The sequence below is a fragment of the Phyllobates terribilis genome, unplaced genomic scaffold (assembly GCF_046119375.1).
Source record: "Phyllobates terribilis strain yellow unplaced genomic scaffold, ASM4611937v1 Scaffold_2__4_contigs__length_985480577, whole genome shotgun sequence".
In the NCBI taxonomy this organism is placed as follows: Eukaryota; Metazoa; Chordata; class Amphibia; order Anura; family Dendrobatidae; genus Phyllobates; species Phyllobates terribilis.
This window is the reverse complement of record NW_027362762.1, coordinates 945989671-946008449: the sequence shown is the minus strand read 5'-3', so window position 1 is coordinate 946008449 and position 18779 is coordinate 945989671. Positions and strand designations below refer to the sequence as shown.

At 43.7% G+C, this 18779-nt stretch overlaps 1 protein-coding gene across 5 annotated transcripts in view; it reads left to right on the top strand.

Annotated features, from left to right (window-relative positions):
* Positions 1-12261, top strand: part of BCL9 (BCL9 transcription coactivator) — a 184213-nt gene extending 171952 nt beyond the window's left edge. For all 5 annotated transcript variants that reach the window (XM_073668508.1, XM_073668506.1, XM_073668509.1 and 2 more), the window contains 2 exons: positions 8130-8387; positions 9767-12261. In XM_073668508.1, the coding sequence (XP_073524609.1) occupies positions 8130-8387; positions 9767-10842 (1334 nt within the window). In that variant the 3' untranslated portion in view covers positions 10843-12261. The remainder of the gene's footprint in view (positions 1-8129; positions 8388-9766) is intronic.
* The last annotated feature ends 6518 nt before the right edge of the window (positions 12262-18779 follow it).

The window sequence follows — 18779 nt, the reverse complement described above, 5'->3', positions numbered from 1 at the left end:
CACTCACTATTCTGCTGGTGGAGCCACTGTGTACATACATTACATTACTGATCCTGAGTTACATCCTGTATTATACTCCAGAGCTGCACTCACTATTCTGCTGGTGCAGTCACTGTGTACATACATTACATTACTGATCCTGAGTTACATCCTGTATTATACTCCAGAGCTGCACTCACTATTCTGCTGGTGCAGTCACTGTGTACATACATTACATTACTGATCCTGAGTTACATCCTGTATTATACTCCAGAGCTGCACTCACTATTCTGCTGGTGCAGTCACTGTGTACATACATTACATTACTGATCCTGAGTTACATCCTGTATTATACTCCAGAGCTGCACTCACTATTCTGCTGGTGCAGTCACTGTGTCCATACATTATTGATCCTGCGTTACCTCCTGTATTGTACTCCAGAGCTGCACTCAGTCTGTGTATATTGGGGGTTGCGCTGTTTTCTTGCCATTATCCGGGGTTACCTTTGTTCTGTCCCTGTGATGATGCTCAGTGCTTTCTGTAGTCCTGGTCTGCGGTTTCCATAGCAGCTTTGTACAGTCCTCCGGGGTCCCGTCCATCTTGCCTCCCGGACAGGTCATATATCTTCTAAGCAGGATACAGCAGGGGGAGGGGAACACGGGTGTTGTGTAATAAGTCTCGCTTCCCGCTCCGGCCAATGGCGCGTCCTAATGGTATACTGTCACTAAGATGGACGCGCCTATATTGCATCCAGTGAAGCGCCCCAGTGCAGATGTGTTCAGTGGCGGTATTACACGGCCCAAACCCTCCTGCAGCCGCTGCTGCGACCTGAGCTCGCTCTGATCACGGCAGTTTAGCTCCTTAGATGCTGCAGTTATCGGCTGCAGCAGCATCTGAGCAGTTAGGGGAGGGCTGGGACCCTCTTAGCTGCCCAGGTGGGGTCTCATGGCAGGTGGGGTCTTGGTGAAAGGCCCCCGTGTCTGCCATGCTCATATTCTCCTGCCAGTCACTTTTTTTTTTTTGGTCCCTTCCCAATCTAGGTTTATGCTGAGTGTTTAATTCCCCTGCAGCGCCACCACTGGTGAAAATGTAGTATTACACCGCGTATATTATTAAAACCTATGTGTTTTCGGTATCATGTCCTGACCTGCCGGCTCCTCCAGAGTGGGAGACGCTCTTCACAAAGTCTAAATTAGACGGGAACTCCGGTCCTGACCCCAAATTCCTTTAACATCTCTGATTGTTGTCGGTGAATAAAAACCTTCAGAAAGGTGAAAACTTTCCACCAGCTTCGAGCAAAAAAGGATTGGCGGCCACGTCTGTAGTTTGTGGCTGCCGGTCCGGAGCCCAGCGAGCCTCCTCCCCGGCCCAGCTCTACAGATCTGTATCATCTAGGAGCTGAGGGTTTGTTACAGTGTGATGTTGAATCCCGTCCTGTTGATCTTACCGCACTGATACATTGTAACAGACTGCCGCTGTGTGAGCGGGAAAGGTTTTCTTTCTTCAAGCTGTGATTGGTGTCAGAAGCTTTGGATACGATGTTACTTGTCAGTCTGTGAGCTACACTTCTCTGTTATCAGCCATTTCATATCTGAAGCCTTATGGTGTGATGGGCGTTATATGGGGTTTACAGAAAGCAGGTTTCCAGCCTTCTTCTTTTTTTTTGGCGCTTTCTCAGTGTTTTCTATGGGTGACGTCTCAATTCAGTCAGGAAAGCGAGCGTCTGCAGGCGATCCGACAGCTCACTGCTACTGTGCATAAAAAAACACTGGAAAAACGCAACGTGTGAATAAGGCCTAATTGTTGTAAGGCACGTTTTTTTGTTAAAATGATTGTTTTTTTTTTTTTGCCTTTTTTGGGCTACGTGTGCGTGTATAACATACATACTCATATGTACAGTACAGACCATAAGTTTGGACACACATTCTCATTTAAAGATTTTTCTGTATTTTCATGACTATGAAAATTGTACATTCACACTGAAGGCATCAAAACTATGAATTAACACATGTGGAATTATATACTTAACAAAAAGTGTGAAACATCTGAAAATATGTCTTATATTCTAGGTTCTTCAAAGTAGCCACCTTTTGCTTTGATGACTGCTTTGCACACTCTTGGCATTCTCTTGATGAGCTTCAAGAGGTAGTCACCGGAAATGGTTTTCACTTCACAGGTGTGCCCTGTCAGGTTTAATAAGTGGGATTTCTTGCCTTATAAATGGGGTTGGGAACAGCAGTTGTGTTGTGTAGAAGTCAGGTGGATACACAGCTGATAGTCCTACTGAATAGACTGTTAGAATTTGTATTATGGCAAGAAAAACGAGTGGCCATCATTACTTTAAGAAATGAAGGTCAGTCAGTCCGAAAAATTGGGAAAACTTTGAAAGTGTCCCCAAGTGCAGTTGCAAAAACCATCAAGCGCTACAAAGAAACTGGCTCATATGAGGACCGCCCCAGGAAAGGAAGACCAAGAGTCACCTCTGCTTCTGAGGATAAGTTTATCCGAGTCACCAGCCTCAGAAATCGCAGGTTAACAGCAGCTCAGATTAGAGACCAGGTCAATGCCACACAGAGTTCTAGCAGCAGACACATCTCTTCAACAACTGTTAATAGGAGACTTTGTGCAGCAAGCCTTCATGGTAAAATAGCTGCTAGGAAACCACTGCTAAGGACAGGCAACAAGCAGAAGAGACTTGTTTGGGCTAAAGAACACAAGGAATGGACATTAGACCAGTGGAAATCTGTGCTTTGGTCTGATGAGTCCAAATTTGAGATCTTTGGTTCCAACCACCGTGTCTTTGTGCGACGCAGAAAAGGTGAACGGATGGACTCTACATGCCTGGTTCCCACCGTGAAGCATGGAGGAGGAGGTGTGATGGTGTGGGGGGGCTTTGCTGGTGACGCTGTTGGGGATTTATTCAAATTTAAGGCATACTGAACCAGCATGGCTACCACAGCATCTTGCAGCGGCATGCTATTCCATCCGGATTGCGTTTAGTTGGACCATCCTTTATTTTTCAACAGGACAATGACCCCAAACACACCTCCAGGCTGTGTAAGGGCTATTTGACCAAGAAGTAGAGTGATGGGGTGCTACGCCAGATGACCTGGCCGCCACAGTCACCAGACCTGAACCCAATCGAGATGGTTTGGGGTGAGCTGGACCGCAGAGTGAAGGGCCAACAAGTGCTAAGCATCTCTGGGAACTCCTTCAAGATTGTTGGAAGACCATTTCCAGTGACTACCTCTTGAAGCTCATCAAGAGAATGCCAAGAGTGTGCAAAGCAGTCATCAAAGCAAAAGGTGGCTACTTTGAAGAACCTAGAATATAAGACATATTTTCAGCTGTTTCACACTTTTTTGTTAAGTATATAATTCCACATGTGTTAATTCATAGTTTTGATGCCTTCAGTGTGAATGTACAATTTTCATAGTCATGAAAATGCAGAAAAATCTTTAAATGAGAAGGTGTGTCCAAATTTTTGGTCTGTACTGTATGTATAACTACATTTTTTTATTTATTTCCATGTCGCGACTTCTATTAAAAAAAAAAAAAAAAATAATAATAAATCAATTGGTCATCTTGCGATTTTCACACTGGTCACGGAGGCTTGATTAGATCCACACTTGTCCTTTCTGTAAGAGTTTTCAGCAGTTCTCTTATTGGGGGCAGGATTAGGATACATGCACAAAATGTCATACATTTATTTATTTTTTCTCCCATCTTTTAACCGCTTCAGTGTTAGGAAACCTTGAAGCAGTTAAGTGACACACCGGCTCATTCTTCAGGAGGCTTCTTCTCTCAGCTCACCACCTCCTCCTCCTGTACAATGACTGATAACACCTTTATATACAGTAGATAACACAGGATTAGTGTTGAGAGAGTATGTTCTATTAACCCTTTTGCAGAGTATGCTCAGGCCGAGCTCCGAGTATTTACAGCTGCTCGGTGATGTGTTTGAATCTCTCCCGTGTGCATGATTTACAACTGTTTGACAGCTTTATTACATGTGAGGAATGTCTATTTCTTACACATTCCTCACATGTAATACAGTCGCAAATCATGCACACGGGAGCGATTCAAACACATCACCGAGCAGCTGTAAATACTTGGAGCTCGGCCCGAGCATACTCGCCGAAAGGGTTAACAAAATATACTTGCTCATCACTACACAGGATCCATCATTCACAATAGGTGATGTCACAGCTCACCTCCCCCTTCTCCCTTGACAATCACATTTGCACCTCTCATTAGATGCTGCTGTATAACAGGTCAGTGTCTGTTCATTGCTGCTAATGTACATGTGAATTTCGAAAGACCAGGGGTGGGCAGTTTTGCCAAGGGACCACATGAGAGATTGACTATTGTGGAGACCAAACCAATAGGCTGAAATTAATTCTGCTCAATGTTCATTAACATGAATATAAAATAATTACCATCACTTAATATTGAGCAGAATAAAGTATACTGACATCCTCCTATATACAGGATGAGCCCCCACGCAGCCCCCCATGTATACACACAAACATCCCATGAACATGGGGTAAAAAAAAGCGACATACTCTCGCTCCTGTTCTCCTGGCAGTCTGCCTCTGCTCCTGTCTCTCTCCTGTGTACTGCCTCTGCTCCCGTCTCTCTCTCCTGTGTACTGCCTCTGCTCCCGTCTCTCTCTCCTGTGTACTGCCTCTGCTCCCGTCTCTCTCTCCTGTGTACTGCCTCTGCTCCCGTCTCTCTCTCCTGTGTACTGCCTCTGCTCCCGTCTCTCTCTCCTGTGTACTGCCTCTGCTCCCGTCTCTCTCTCCTGTGTACTGCCTCTGCTCCCGTCTCTCTCTCCTGTGTACTGCCTCTGCTCCCGTCTCTCTCTCCTGTGTACTGCCTCTGCTCCCGTCTCTCTCTCCTGTGTACTGCCTCTGCTCCCGTCTCTCTCTCCTGTGTACTGCCTCTGCTCCCGTCTCTCTCTCCTGTGTACTGCCTCTGCTCCCGTCTCTCTCTCCTGTGTACTGCCTCTGCTCCCGTCTCTCTCTCCTCTGTACTGCCTCTGCTCCCGTCTCTCTCTCCTCTGTACTGCCTCTGCTCCCGTCTCTCTCTCCTGTGTACTGCCTCTGCTCCCGTCTCTCTCTCCTGTGTACTGCCTCTGCTCCCGTCCTCTTGGCGCTCCTGTCTGCGGTCTCCGGTGCACTGACTCTGCAGTGCGCAGCTGAGGAGATTAAATTACGCCATCCCGTCAGCTGTCTCACATGCTGATTGGTGGAAGAAGGGACCGGCGGCCCCTCCTCCACTAATGTATTCATCTCTGCATACTGAGGATGCAGGTGGAGGGCACTGTGCAGCTGTATCAGCCCTTCGGCTGTCTCTGTCCGCGGGCCGCACTGGAACAGCCAGACGTGGCCTGCAAACCGCACTTTGCCCAGGTCTGCCCTAAACCAGAGGAAGGAAAAGTCTAAAATCTCTGAGAATTGCAAGATTCATTTTTATTTTTTTAAATTTTTAATACAGATTGCATTAAAATACTTCAAGTATACTTGACACACAAACCATATTTAAGGAATAGTGACTTGCGAAAGTATTCATTCCCCTGTCAAGAACGTTCCTACAACTTTGAACATTTGGTTTTCTTGTGAAGCAAACAACAAGTTGGACAAAATAAGTGAAAACTTCCGTGTGCATAACTATTCACGCCCCTACAGTCAGTACTTTGTAGAGCCTCCTTTTGCGGCAATTACAGCTGCAAGTCGCTTTGGATAAGTCTCTGAGATTTCCACATTTTGCCACTGGGATTTTTGCCCATTCCTCAAGGTAAAACTGCTCCAGCTCCTTCAAGTTAGATGGTTTCCTCTGGTGATCAGCAATCTTCACGTCTGACCACAGATTCTCCATTGGATTAAGCTCTGGGCTGTGACTTGTCTGCTCCAGAACATTTACACGTTTCCCCTTACACCACTCGAGTGATGCTTTAGGTCATTGTCTTGTTGGAAGGTGAACCTCCATCCTAGTCTCACATCACTGACAGACAAACAGGTTTTGCTCAAGAATATCCCTGTATTTCGCATCATCCATCTTCTCCTCGACTTTGACCATTTTCCCTGTCACTGCTGCCGAAAAACATCCCCACAGCATGATGCTGCCACCACCATGTTTCACTGTGGGGATGGTGCTCTTAGGGTGATAAGCTGTGTTCTTTTGGCACGAGACACTGCGTTTACCTTGGTGGCTAAAAAGTTCAGTTTTGGTCTCCTCTGACCACAGCACCTTCCTCCATACTTTTGGGGAGTCTCCCACGCCTTTTGGCAAACTCAAAACAAGCCTTACAATTTTTGTGTATAAGTAAAGGCTTTTTTTCTGCCCAGTGTTCCATAAAGACCGCCTCTGTGGAGTGTACGGCTTATTGTGGTTGTATGGACAGATACTCTAGTCTCTGCTTGGGAACTCTGCAGCTCCTTCAGGGTTACCACTGGTCTCTGTGCTGCCTCTCTGATTAATGCCCTCCTTGCCTGAGCTGAGAGTTTTGGTGGGCGTCCTCTCTTGGCAGGTTTGTTGTGATACCATGTTCTTTCCTTTTGATAATGGATGTGATGGTGCTCCGGGGAACATGGATTTTTTTATAACCCAACCCTGACTTGTACTTCTCAACAACTTTGTCCCTGACTTGTTTGGAGTTCTCCTTGGTCTTCATGGTGGTGTTTGGAGATCTCTTTGGTCTTCATGGTGGTGTTTGGAGATCTCTTTGGTCTTCATGGTGGTGTTTGGAGATCTCTTTGGTCTTCATGGTGGTGTTTGGAGATCTCTTTGGTCTTCATGGTGGTGTTTGGAGATCTCTCTGGTCTTCATGGTGGTGTTTGGAGATCTCTCTGGTCTTCATGGTGGTGTTTGGAGATCTCTCTGGTCTTCATGGTGGTGTTTGGAGATCTCTTTGGTCTTCATGGTGGTGTTTGGAGATCTCTCTGGTCTTCATGGTGGTGTTTGGAGATCTCTCTGGTCTTCATGGTGGTGTTTGGAGATCTCTTTGGTCTTCATGGTGGTGTTTGGAGATCTCTTTGGTCTTCATGGTGGTGTTTGGAGATCTCTTTGGTCTTCATGGTGGTGTTTGGAGATCTCCTTGGTCTTCATGGTGGTGTTTGGAGATCTCTTTGGTCTTCATGGTGGTGTTTGGAGATCTCTTTGGTCTTCATGGTGGTGTTTGGAGATCTCCTTGGTCTTCATGGTGTTGTTTGGTTAGTGGTGCCTCTTGTTAATGGTTTTGCAGCCTCGGTGGCCTTTCAGAAAAGGTAAAGTGTATATACTGACAGATATGTGAGATTAGATTGTACACAGGTGGACGTCCTGGCACTAAGCATGGGACTTATTAAGAGAATTGCTTGCACCAGAAATTTATAGGGGCTTCATCGCAAAAGGGGTGAATACATATGCACATGCCAATTTTTAGCTATTTGATCTCATAAATTTAATTTACGCCTATATTTTTCTCACTTCACCAACTTAAACTATTTAGCGCTGATGCATCACACACAAATCAGATTACAAAAATATTTACACACAGGTTGTAATGTAACAAAACGGGTAAAAAGCCAAAGGGGGGGTAAATACTTTCACAAGCCACTGTAGGTCATTTTTTGATGACACATCCCTTTTAAGAAGCAGCTGAGGTGTGCATGATGAGGCTCTGCATTCTGTGCTGTATAGTATGATATATTCTGCAGCGGCCGAGGGACGCGCAGGGTGAGGTTCTGCCGCGGCCGAGGGGCGCGCAGGGTGAGGTTCTGCAGTGGCCGAGGGGCGCGCAGGGTGAGGTTCTGCAGTGGCCGAGGGGCACGCAGGGTGAGGTTCTGCCGCGGCCGAGGGGCGCGCAGGGTGAGGTTCTGCCGCGGCCGAGGGGCGCGCAGGGTGAGGTTCTGCCGCGGCCGAGGGGCGCGCAGGGTGAGGTTCTGCCGCGGCCGAGGGGCGCGCAGGGTGAGGTTCTGCCGCGGCCGAGGGGCGCGCAGGGTGAGGTTCTGCCGCGGCCGAGGGGCGCGCAGGGTGAGGTTCTGCCGCGGCCGAGGGGCGCGCAGGGTGAGGTTCTGCCGCGGCCGCTCGTAGCCATGTTCCATAATCCCAGTGACTTGCTCTGCATCCTCTGCTGCCTCCATTCACTGTGTCTCTCCCCCTGACAGGAGGTCCCGCTCCACCGGTCAGCCAGCCCGCTCCGATAAATCATCCTGGAAGTCTTCCCTCCAGCACTAGCTACACGATGGCACCTGAGCCCACCCTGTCCCAGAACCCGCTCTCCATTATGATGTCTAGGATGTCGAAGTTCGCCATGCCCAGCTCTACGCCTCTGTACCACGACGCCATCAAAACGGTGGCCAGTTCAGATGATGATTCCCCTCCTGCCCGCTCGCCCAATCTGCCACCTATGAATAACATGTCAGGTACGTGGGCGCCGGGCGCGGTCTCACTGCGTCTGAGGGGATCTCTGTTATCATTCTGGGGGCAGTGTGACCAAAAAATAGCGATAGGCCTGCGGCGAGCACGTATGTTGTCCTTATATCGCCCCATAAGTGCCAGTGGGTTGTCATGTCCGCCATGTTTTTTATTTATTTTATTTTTGTTAATTTAAAAAGATACAAATTGTTTCTCCTTCAAATGAAAAAAAATATTATATTTTGCATCTCGGCGTCCATGTAGTGGCTTTTTTTCCCTCCTCTTTTCCTTTCCACTATTTTGTTTTCTGTGTAAATTATATAGTAAAGTGAGCGGCAATATTCAGAACTACATCTATCGTCCTAGAAAAAAAATCAGGCCCTCCTATGTCTCAAGAAAAAAAAAGTTTCATCTTTCAAAGGAGTATTCCCATCTCCAAGATACCAATGTGTAGTAAATGTAATAATAATATTAGCAAATACCTCCAATTAGAAATCTAGTATAGTTCTTCTGATTCGCTGTGTTGCTTACCCCATGTGCAGGGCATTGCAGGAGCTTGGATATCCATGGTTACAACCACTAACTGTCACTATATGAATGGCTGTAACCATGGATACTTAAGCTACTGCAATGCTCTGCACATGGGGTAAGCAACATGGCGAATCAGAAGAACTATACTGCGTTTACTAATTGGATGTATTTGCTAATATTATTTTTACACCTACGACATATTGGGAAGGGTTCTTAAGTCTAATTCATAAGTTTACCTGTTGTTTTTTTTTGTTTTTTTTTCCTCTGACTACTGCTAAAAATTGTTATGGAAATTTTACATTTAGCGGAAGAATAAAACTTTTTGTAACAAAGTAAATCATAAAGTAGAATTATTATTTTTTATTTTTTTTTTTATCTTGTACAAAATTCATGAGCCACATGCGGCATTCTGAAAGTTTTTCGACAATTGGCACTAAAAAAAAAAAAAAAAAAAAAAAATGCCGATTATGACTCGGACCCTAAAAGTTGTTGTGTTTAGTTTTATTATTTTTTTTTACAAAAAAGTCATTCGAGTTCAAAATGCCTTGGGTCATTTAGAGGTTAAAGGTGTTTTTCACTGTAACCACACGCAATGATAAAAAAAAAGGTGAAAAGAAATCAAATAAAATCCAGCAGGACCGCTCCGATGGTCCTCTTTGGCTCCAGCGGTCACATAAATGTGAGGACCAATCAGTAGTTTTGTGCTGCTGAGCTCAGTGATTGGCTGCAGCGGTCACATGTATGTACAAAATGTCATCACTGCTTGGAAGTTTAGAAATAAATCGGTGCTGGGGTGATGATGGTGCCCGTTCTTTCATCGCTCATGTGACTTTTTTTTTTTTGTTTTTCTTCTTAGGTATGGTCATGAATCCCCAAAACCCTACGAAGATGTCCGGTCCTCACGGTGTTGTTTCCATGCCGACTCTAAGCCCAATGGGTATGACGCAGCCCCTTTCCCACGGCGGTCAGATGCCCTCACCGAATGCCATGCCACCCAATGTACCACCTCACGGAGGCCCGATGGGTGCAGGAATGATGCCACACAATGCCATGATGGCTCACGGTTCTCAAGAACCACCCATGGTGCCTCAGGGACGCATGGCTTTTGCCCAAGGATTTCCGCCAGTTCAGTCACCTCCACAAGTCCCCTTTCCTCACAACGGCCCTAACGGGGGGCAGGGAAACTTTCAGCCCGGAATGGGCTTTCCGGGAGACGGACCTTTAAGCCGCCCGGGCAACCTGCCCCCGAATGCGGAGTCGGTACTTTGCAAGGCGGGTTGTCCAGCGGGGCCGGATTCCTTTGCCGTTATGGGAAATAATATGCCTTCAGTTTTCACTGACCCGGACCTACAGGAAGTCATACGACCAGGGGCGTCGGGCATCCCTGAGTTTGACCTGTCAAGGATTATTCCATCCGAGAAACCCAGTCAAACACTGCAGTATTTCCCTCGTGGGGAAGTTCCAGGCAGAAAGCCTCAACAAGGACCCGGTTTTTCACATTTGCCCGCCATGATGGGAGAACCCAACCCAAGAATGGGTCTCTCAATGGCCGGCATGGGAGGACCTGTCCCGGTGGTGGATATGCCCGGTCACAATTCTATGAGGCCTCCAGGTTTTATGCAGCAAGGCATGATGGGACCTCACCATCGCATGATGTCACCAGCACAATCCGGGATGCCCGGCCAACTAACTATGATGGGGAACCCGGGAGGGGTGGGAATGATGCCGGGGAAGGAACGAATGCCCGGAGTTCTCTACAGTCATCCCGGCCCCGTGGGCTCTCCGAACATGTTGATGTCCATGCAGGGGATGATGGGACCTCAACAAAACCTCATGATCCCCCCACAGATGCGACCCCGAGGGATGCCTGCTGATGTCGGGATGGGTGGTTTCAGCCAAGGACCTGGGAACGCGGGGAACATGATGTTTTAAAGCTGCTACAAAAATTAAAAAAAAAAAAAAAAAACCCTGAACTACTTCTTCTTACAAAATTGTAGACGTGAGATTATCTCTTGAGGAATCTTAACATACGAGGAGTCACACTTGGCCATGCAATAGGTTGGAAAAAAATTACAAAAAAAGACCCAAATTTGTCGATTTGGAGGAAACTCAAGAATGTATGAAACTGTCTGAGCATTGCTTTCATTTATCCAAGGTGTTTGTTTTGTTTTTGTTTTTTTTTTTTAAGATTTTTATTTTTAAAAAAATATTTTTGTGGACTTGGGTATCCCATGATGGCACCTGCTTTTGGGGGAATTACAAAAAAAAACAAAAAAAAAAAAACAAATCAAAAATAAAAAAAACAAAAACCAACAAAAAAAATAATCAGTAGCTGTTTTTTGAGAATTTGCCATTTGTCATGAGTTGCACCATCCTGTATGTTTACGTCGCTCGGATTGGCTTCTTACAGGCACCTGGTTTTATCTTTTATTTTTGTGTACTGTACAATATTGTAAAAGGGATTTTAGCAGAGGCTTTTATTGGTCTTTGTCAGAGGAGATTGAATCCATTCAATGCTGTTTACTACTTTTTTTTTTTTTTGTCTGTTTTTTTTCTGTTTGGGGGCGGAAAATCTGTCGTCAAATTCTTGTTCCTTTTTTTTTTTTCCCCGCTTTTTTAAACTCCGGTGTATAGTAAACCAAACTAAAACCTCATACAGAAAAAAGAGAGTATTATTAAAGGAAAAAAAAAAGCACAAAAATGACTAAAGTCCAGTTAGGCGATCTCCTTTCTTTATAAAAAATCTTAGAAAAAAATGTAAAAAAAAATAAATTAAAATTATGGAGAGCAAATACAACAATCATTTTACTACTTTTTATGTCTTTTTTTTTTTTTTTTCTTTTTTTTTTGTTTGCTCCCTCCAGATCTCATTGCTTACCGTCTACTTTTTTTTTGTGGGAGGGAGGCTAAAAACTCTTAAGAGACTAAAGCTGCAATTTTTTTTACATTTTTTTCCCCCTCCCCACCCCCTCATGCTTTTTCCCCACCCCACACCCTCATGCTTTTTTTTTTTTTTCCTACAAGAAGCCAGACTTTATGCTGTTACATACATGGACAGTGAGGCCATATGCAGTTATCTCCAGTCATCCTGTCTCCGAGCGATCCCGTGATTCATGATGTGGGAGTGGAAAAACCAGTTGTGGGATTTATATTATATATATATTATATATTATATATTTTTTTCTCTCTCCATTTTGTGACGGTTATTTTTTCACTCTTCCTCTTGTCCCTCTTTACTCCTCTCCCCTCCCCAGCGTTAAAACATTCTGTGTAATCTCCATTAAATTTGGTACAAAACCACTTGCCAGGGCTGTGGTGTCGGAAAAAAATAAAATATATTTCTTACAAAAATATGAGCTGAGTGTTTGTTCCAGGAAAATAATGTAACTTGCTGTGTATAGATATATATATATATATATATATATATATATATATATATATATATATATATATATATATATATATATATATATATATATTGCTTTGGTATTTACAGTATATATATATTTTTTTATTTTTGAGTTGCAAAATATCACATGATGATGAAGTATTAAACACAAAGCGGCGCTGATTTTTTAAAAAAAGTTATTTATTTTGAATGTGTTTTTGTCTAATCGGTCCTGATTTACTTCCAGATGCCCCCTTGTGGTTGACTGTGGAATTGCAATGGACAACTTAGAGGGAATGATCATTTTGGTGGCATTGCTTTTATGACAGGCTTGTTTTGAGTATTCCCGCATGTGTCGGGGAAGAGTCTGGAGGCCTCTACACGTCAGATTATTTTCCTCTCCCTCCGTCTTTGCTCGGTGTATGGGGGGGGCATTCGGTGGTTGTTCACTTGCAGACTACACTGCACATCTCCATTAACAGCCCTTTAGATCTGAAAAGGATAGATACTCTTCTAAGTCATAGACTACTGGGGGAAGAGTCGTTTTCATCCAAAACTAATAAAGAAAAAAATGGTTGTCTCCTGGTTTGAATTGATTTTTTTTTTTTTTATATATAAAATTTTATTCCTGTTCATATTTAAAAAAAAAAAAAAAAATTTTGAAATTTTGCAGTTTTCACCACTGAGCTTAATATTAGTCTGATACTTCATGTTCTGTTGAGCTCACGTCATATTATCCTGACCCTGACTGCTAACACCTATGCACATACAGTGGGGAAAATAAGTATTTGATACGCTGCCAATTTTGCAAGTTTTCCCACCTACAAAGAATAAAGAGATCTGTAATTTTTATCGTAGGTTTCAATAAAAATAAAACCAGAAAATCACATTGTATGATTTTTATAGAATTAAATTGCATTTTATTGCATGAAATAAGTATTTGATACAATAGAAAAACAGAACTTAATATTTGGTACAGAAACCTTTGCAATTACAGAGGTCAGACGTTTCCTGTTGTTCTTGACCAGGTTTGCACACACTGCAGCAGGGATTTTGGATCCCTCGTCCATATAGATCTTTCAGGTTTCGGGGCTATCACTGGGCAACATTGAGGTTCAGCTCCCTCCAGAGATTTTCTATTGGGTTCAGCTCTGGAGACTGGCTAGGTCACTCCAGGACCTTGAAATGCTTCTTACGGAGCCACTCCCTTAGTTGCCTTGGCTGTATGTTTCAGGTCATTGTCATGCTGGAAGACCCAGCCACGACCCATCTTCAATGCTCTTACTGATGGAATGAGGTTGTTGGCCAAAATCTCACGATATATGACCCCATCCAGCCTCCCTTCAATATGGTGCAGTCGTACTGTCCCCTTTGCAGAAAAGCACCCCCAAAATATATTTCCCCCACCATGCTTCATGGTTGGGACAGTGTTCTTGGGGTTGCACTCATTCTTCCTCCAAACGTGGCGAGTGAAGTTGATACCGAAAAGTTCTATTTTGGTCTTGTATGACCAAATGACCTTCTCCCATGCCTCCTCTGGATCATCCAGATGGTCATTGGTGAACTTCAAATAGGCCTGGACATGTGCTGGCGTGAGCAGGGGGATCTTGCGTGTCCTGCAGGATTTTAATCCATAACAGCATAGTGCGTTACTAACGGTAATATTTGAGACACTGGCCCCAGCTCTCTTCAGGTCATTGACCAGGTCCTCCTGTTTAGTTCTGGGCTGATTCCTGACCTTTCTCAGAATCATCCTTACCCCACAAGGCACGATCTTGCATGGAGCCCCAGACTGAGGAAGATTGACAGTCATCTTGTTTTTCCATTTTCTAATACTTGTGCCAAGAGTTGTTGGCTTCTCACCAAGCTGCTTGCCTATTGTCCTGTAGCCCATCCCAGCCTTGTGCAGGTCTACAATTTTGTCCCTGGTGTCTTTAAACAGCTCTTTGGTCTTGGCCATGGTGGAGAGGTTGGAGTGTGTTGACATGTCTCTTTTATACAGCTAACGAGTTCAAACAGGTGCAACTAATACAGGTAATGAGTGCAGAGTAGGAGGGCTTCTTAACCCCTTTATGACCAATGGCGTATTAGTACGTATCTGTGCCCTGGGCCTTATGGACCTGATACGTATTAGTACGCCCTGGCGATTTCGCCCGCACACAGGATGTGCGGGCGCGATTGCCGCCTGTTGTCAGCTGATTGTCACAGCTGACACCCAGGGCTATGTGCAGGGAGCGGTCCCGCACCGCTCCCAGCACATTAACCCCCGCAATGCTGCGATCGAAGTCGACCGCAGCATTGCGGTGGCAAGGGGAGGTGATCGCGGATACTCACCTCCTCTTCCGGCCTCCAGCGATGTCTGCCGCGGCTTCCAGGATGTTGCCATGACGACCCGATGTCGTCATGACAACATCCGGGTCACCAGACAGCAGGAAGATTTTTTGGACATGCGCAGTGCATCTCCAAACTCTTCTCCCTGTCCAGCGCTGACAGCCTGCATGGCACAGGGATGGTGCTGCATTCCTGTGCCATGCAGGCGATCAGAGAAAAAAAAAGTGAAAGTCCCACAGTGGGACAAAGTAATAAAGTATAAAAACTATCAGAAAGTGAAAAAAAAAAATAAAAAATCCACCAAAAATAAAAATATAATGTACCCATCAATAAATATTATAAAAAAAAAAACAATAAAAGTACACATTTGGTATCGCCGCGTCCAGAACAACCTGACCTTTAAAATTGTCCCATTAGTTAACCCCTTCAGTGAACACTGTAAAAAACTAAAATAAAAAACGAAGCAAAAAACAATGCTTTATCACCATACCGCCAAACAAAAAATGGAATAACACGCGATCAAAAAGACAAATATAAATAAAAATGGTACCGCTGAAACCGTCATCTCGTCCCGCAAAAAACAAGCCGCCATACAGCTCCATCAGCCGAAAAATAAAAAAGTTATAGCTCTCAGAATAAAGCTATGCTAAAAAATAATTTTTTTCTATAAAATTGCTTTTATTATGCAAAAGTGCAAAACATAGAAAAACGATATAAATGTGGTACCGCTGTAAACGTACTGACCCGAAGAATAAAGCTGCCTTATCAATTTTACCACACAGAATAAAAAAAAAAACAATTCCTGAATTGTTGGTTTTTGTTTGTTCTGCCTCCCAAAAATCAGAATAGAAAGCGATCAAAAAATGTCATGTGCCCGAAAATGGTACCAATAGAAACGTCAACTCATCCCGCAAAAAACGAGCCGTCACATGACTGTCGGCCAAAATCTGGAAAAATTATAGCTCTCAAAATATGGCGATGCAAAAACTAGATTTTACAAAAAATGCGTCTTTTAGTGTGTGACAGCTGTCAGTCATAAAAACCCCATATGATTCTGGTATTGCTGTAATCGCACTGACCTGAAGAATAAAGTCGTTTAATGACTTATACCGCACGAGGAACGGCGTAAAAAATAAACTCTCGGGTTAGGGCTGGGTTTGGGGTTAGGGTTGTGATGGGGTTGGGATTTTTTTCAAAAGTAAGAATAAAAGATGACGATATGGTGACTAGTGTTGAGCGTTAGTGCTCGCTACTTGAGTTTGCATCGGGTGCTCTGGTTTGCATTGAGTATCGTGGGTATTTGAGTGACATGCTCGAGTCTTCGCCCCATATGCTTCGCGGCCAAAAAAAATTTGCGGGGATTGCCTGCCATGCACGAGCGATCCCCGCATGTTTTTTTTTGGGTGTCTAATAACCGTGAAACATGCGGGGCAGGGACTCGAGCACACGCTGTACATGGTGCATACCTGAGTACCCGATGCAAACTCAAGTAGCGAGCACTTGCGCTCAAGACTAATGACAACTTATTCAATATGATGACCTAATGTTATCAAATTCTGTGTCGTACCTCTGGGTTCAAAATGTTCACTATACACCTTAATAAAATCCTTGAGGGGTATAGTTTCCAAAATGGGGTCACTTGTGGGGGAGCTCCACTGCTTAGGCTCTCCAAATGCGACATGGTGTCCCCTAATAAATTGAATGGAAAATCGGCTTAAATTGTTAGCGGACGCCATGTTGCGTTTGGAGAGCCCCTGCGTGCCTAAACATTGGAGCTCCCCTACAAGTGACCCCATTTTGGAAACTAGACCCCCTAAGGCACCTATCTAGATGCATAGTGAGCACTTGGAACCCCCAGGTGCTTCACAAATTGATTCGTAAAAATGAAAAAGTGAAAAAAAAAACACTTTTTCATTTTTACGAATCAATTTGTGAAGCACCTGGGGGTTCCAAGTGCTCACTATGCATCTAGATAGGTGCCTTGGGGGGTCTAGTTTCCAAAATGGGGTCACTTGTGGGGGAGCTCCACTGTTTAGCCACATCAGGGGCTCTCCAAATGCGACATGGTGTCCCCTAATAAATTGAATGGAAAATCGGCTCAAATTGTTAGCGGACGCCATATTGCGTTTGGAGAGCCCCTGCGTGCCTAAACATTGGAGCTCCCCCACAAGTGACCCCATTTTGGAAACTAGACCCCCCCCAAGGCACCTATCTAGATGCATAATGAGCACTTGGAACCCCCAGGTGCTTCACAAATTGATTCGTAAAAATGAAAAAGTGAAAAGAAAAAACACTTTTTCATTTTTACGAATCAATTTGTGAAGCACCTGGGGGTTCCAAGTGCTCACTATGCATCTAGATAGGTGCCTTGGGGGGTCTAGTTTCCAAAATGGGGTCACTTGTGGGGGAGCTCCAATGTTTGGGCACGCAGGGGCTCTCCAAACGCAACATGGCTTCCGCTAATTATTCAAGCAAATTTTACAATCAAAAAGTCAAATGGCGCTCCTTCCCTTCCGAGCCCTGCCGTGCACCCAAACAGTGTTTTTCCCCCACATATGGGGTATCTGCGCGCCCAGGGGAAATTGCACAACAAATTTTGGGGTCCATTTTTTCTTGTTACCCCTGTGAAAATAAAAAAAATTGAGTCTAAAGTAACATTTTTGTGAAAAAAGTTAAATGTTCATTTTTTTTTCTTCCACATTCCAAAAATTCCTGTGAAGCACCTGAAGGGTTAATAAAGTTCTTGAATGTGGTTTTGAGCACCTTGAGGGGTGCAGTTTTTAGAATGGTGTCACTTTTGGGTATTTTCTGTCATAAAGACCCCTCAAAGTGACTTCAAATGTGATGTGGTCTCTAAAAAAATGGTTTTGTAAATTTTGTTGGAAAAATGAGAAATCGCTGGTCAACTTTTAACCCTTATAGCTCCCTAACAAAAAAAAAAATGTTGGTTCCAAAATTATGCTGATGTAAAGTAGACATGTGGGAAATGTTATTCATTAACTATTTTGTGTCACATATCTCTCTGATTTAAGGGCATAAAAATTCAAATTTTGAAAATTGCAAAATTTTCAAAATTTTCGCCAAATTTCCGTTTTTTCACAAATAATCACAAGTGATATCGAAGAAATGTTACCACTATCATGAAGTACAATATGTCACGAAAAAACAATCTCAGAATCAGGGGGATACGTTGAAGCGTTCCAGAGTAATTACCTCATAAAGTGACAGTGGTCAGAATTGTAAAAATTGGCCTGGTCATTAACGTGCAAACCACCCTCGGGGGTAAAGGGGTTAAAGAAAAACTAACAGGACTGTGAGACAGAATTCTTGCTGGTTGGTGGGTGATCAAATACTTTTATGCAATAAAATGCAAATTAATCATAGAGAAATAATACAATGTGATTTTTTATATTTTTTTAATTCTCTCACAGGTGAAGTGACCTACCATAAAAATTACATATCTCTCCATTCGTTGTAGGTGGGAATACTTGCTGTACAAACAGCGTGCCTTCAACATGCCACCATAGAAATCAATGAATCTTCTCCAGACTATTGACAATGATCATTGTGGCTGCTGTAAAGCAAATCTCAAAATGCCGTTAATAGCTTCGGACAAGATGGCCGACCCCATAATCATGTACATTAAAACAGAATTTAAAATAATATTACTATCTCCATATGATTTTAACTGGAATTTTCAGAAACTAAAAGAGAATTTGAAATTTCATTTGGAAATTTCCGTTATAGATTTGCAGCAAATTTTCTATAAAATCCATCACAGTAATTCAGCACAAAAAAACAATATTGTCCAGACGGAGTACTTTGATGTGTTTTTTTTTTTTTTTGGAGCTGATTCTGTGCTAAAATCTGCATCAGAAAAACACGACAAACTTCCTTGCAACACGTTTCACCTTCATTTGAATAGAAAAACGCGTCTATGTATCACACGTTGCTTTTATTTCATTTTTTTTTTTTTTTTTTTTTTTTTAAAACATGATGGAAAAAGCGTCAATATCCCGGGCGCAGTTCCAGTATGTAAATTACTGAAAAGGCGTTTTATTCCATTTTTTTTTACTGTGGAAATATGACCAAAACACCCTCTATTGCTAGCAGGGCTGTGGAGTGGGTAAGCCAAACCCCCGACTCCTCA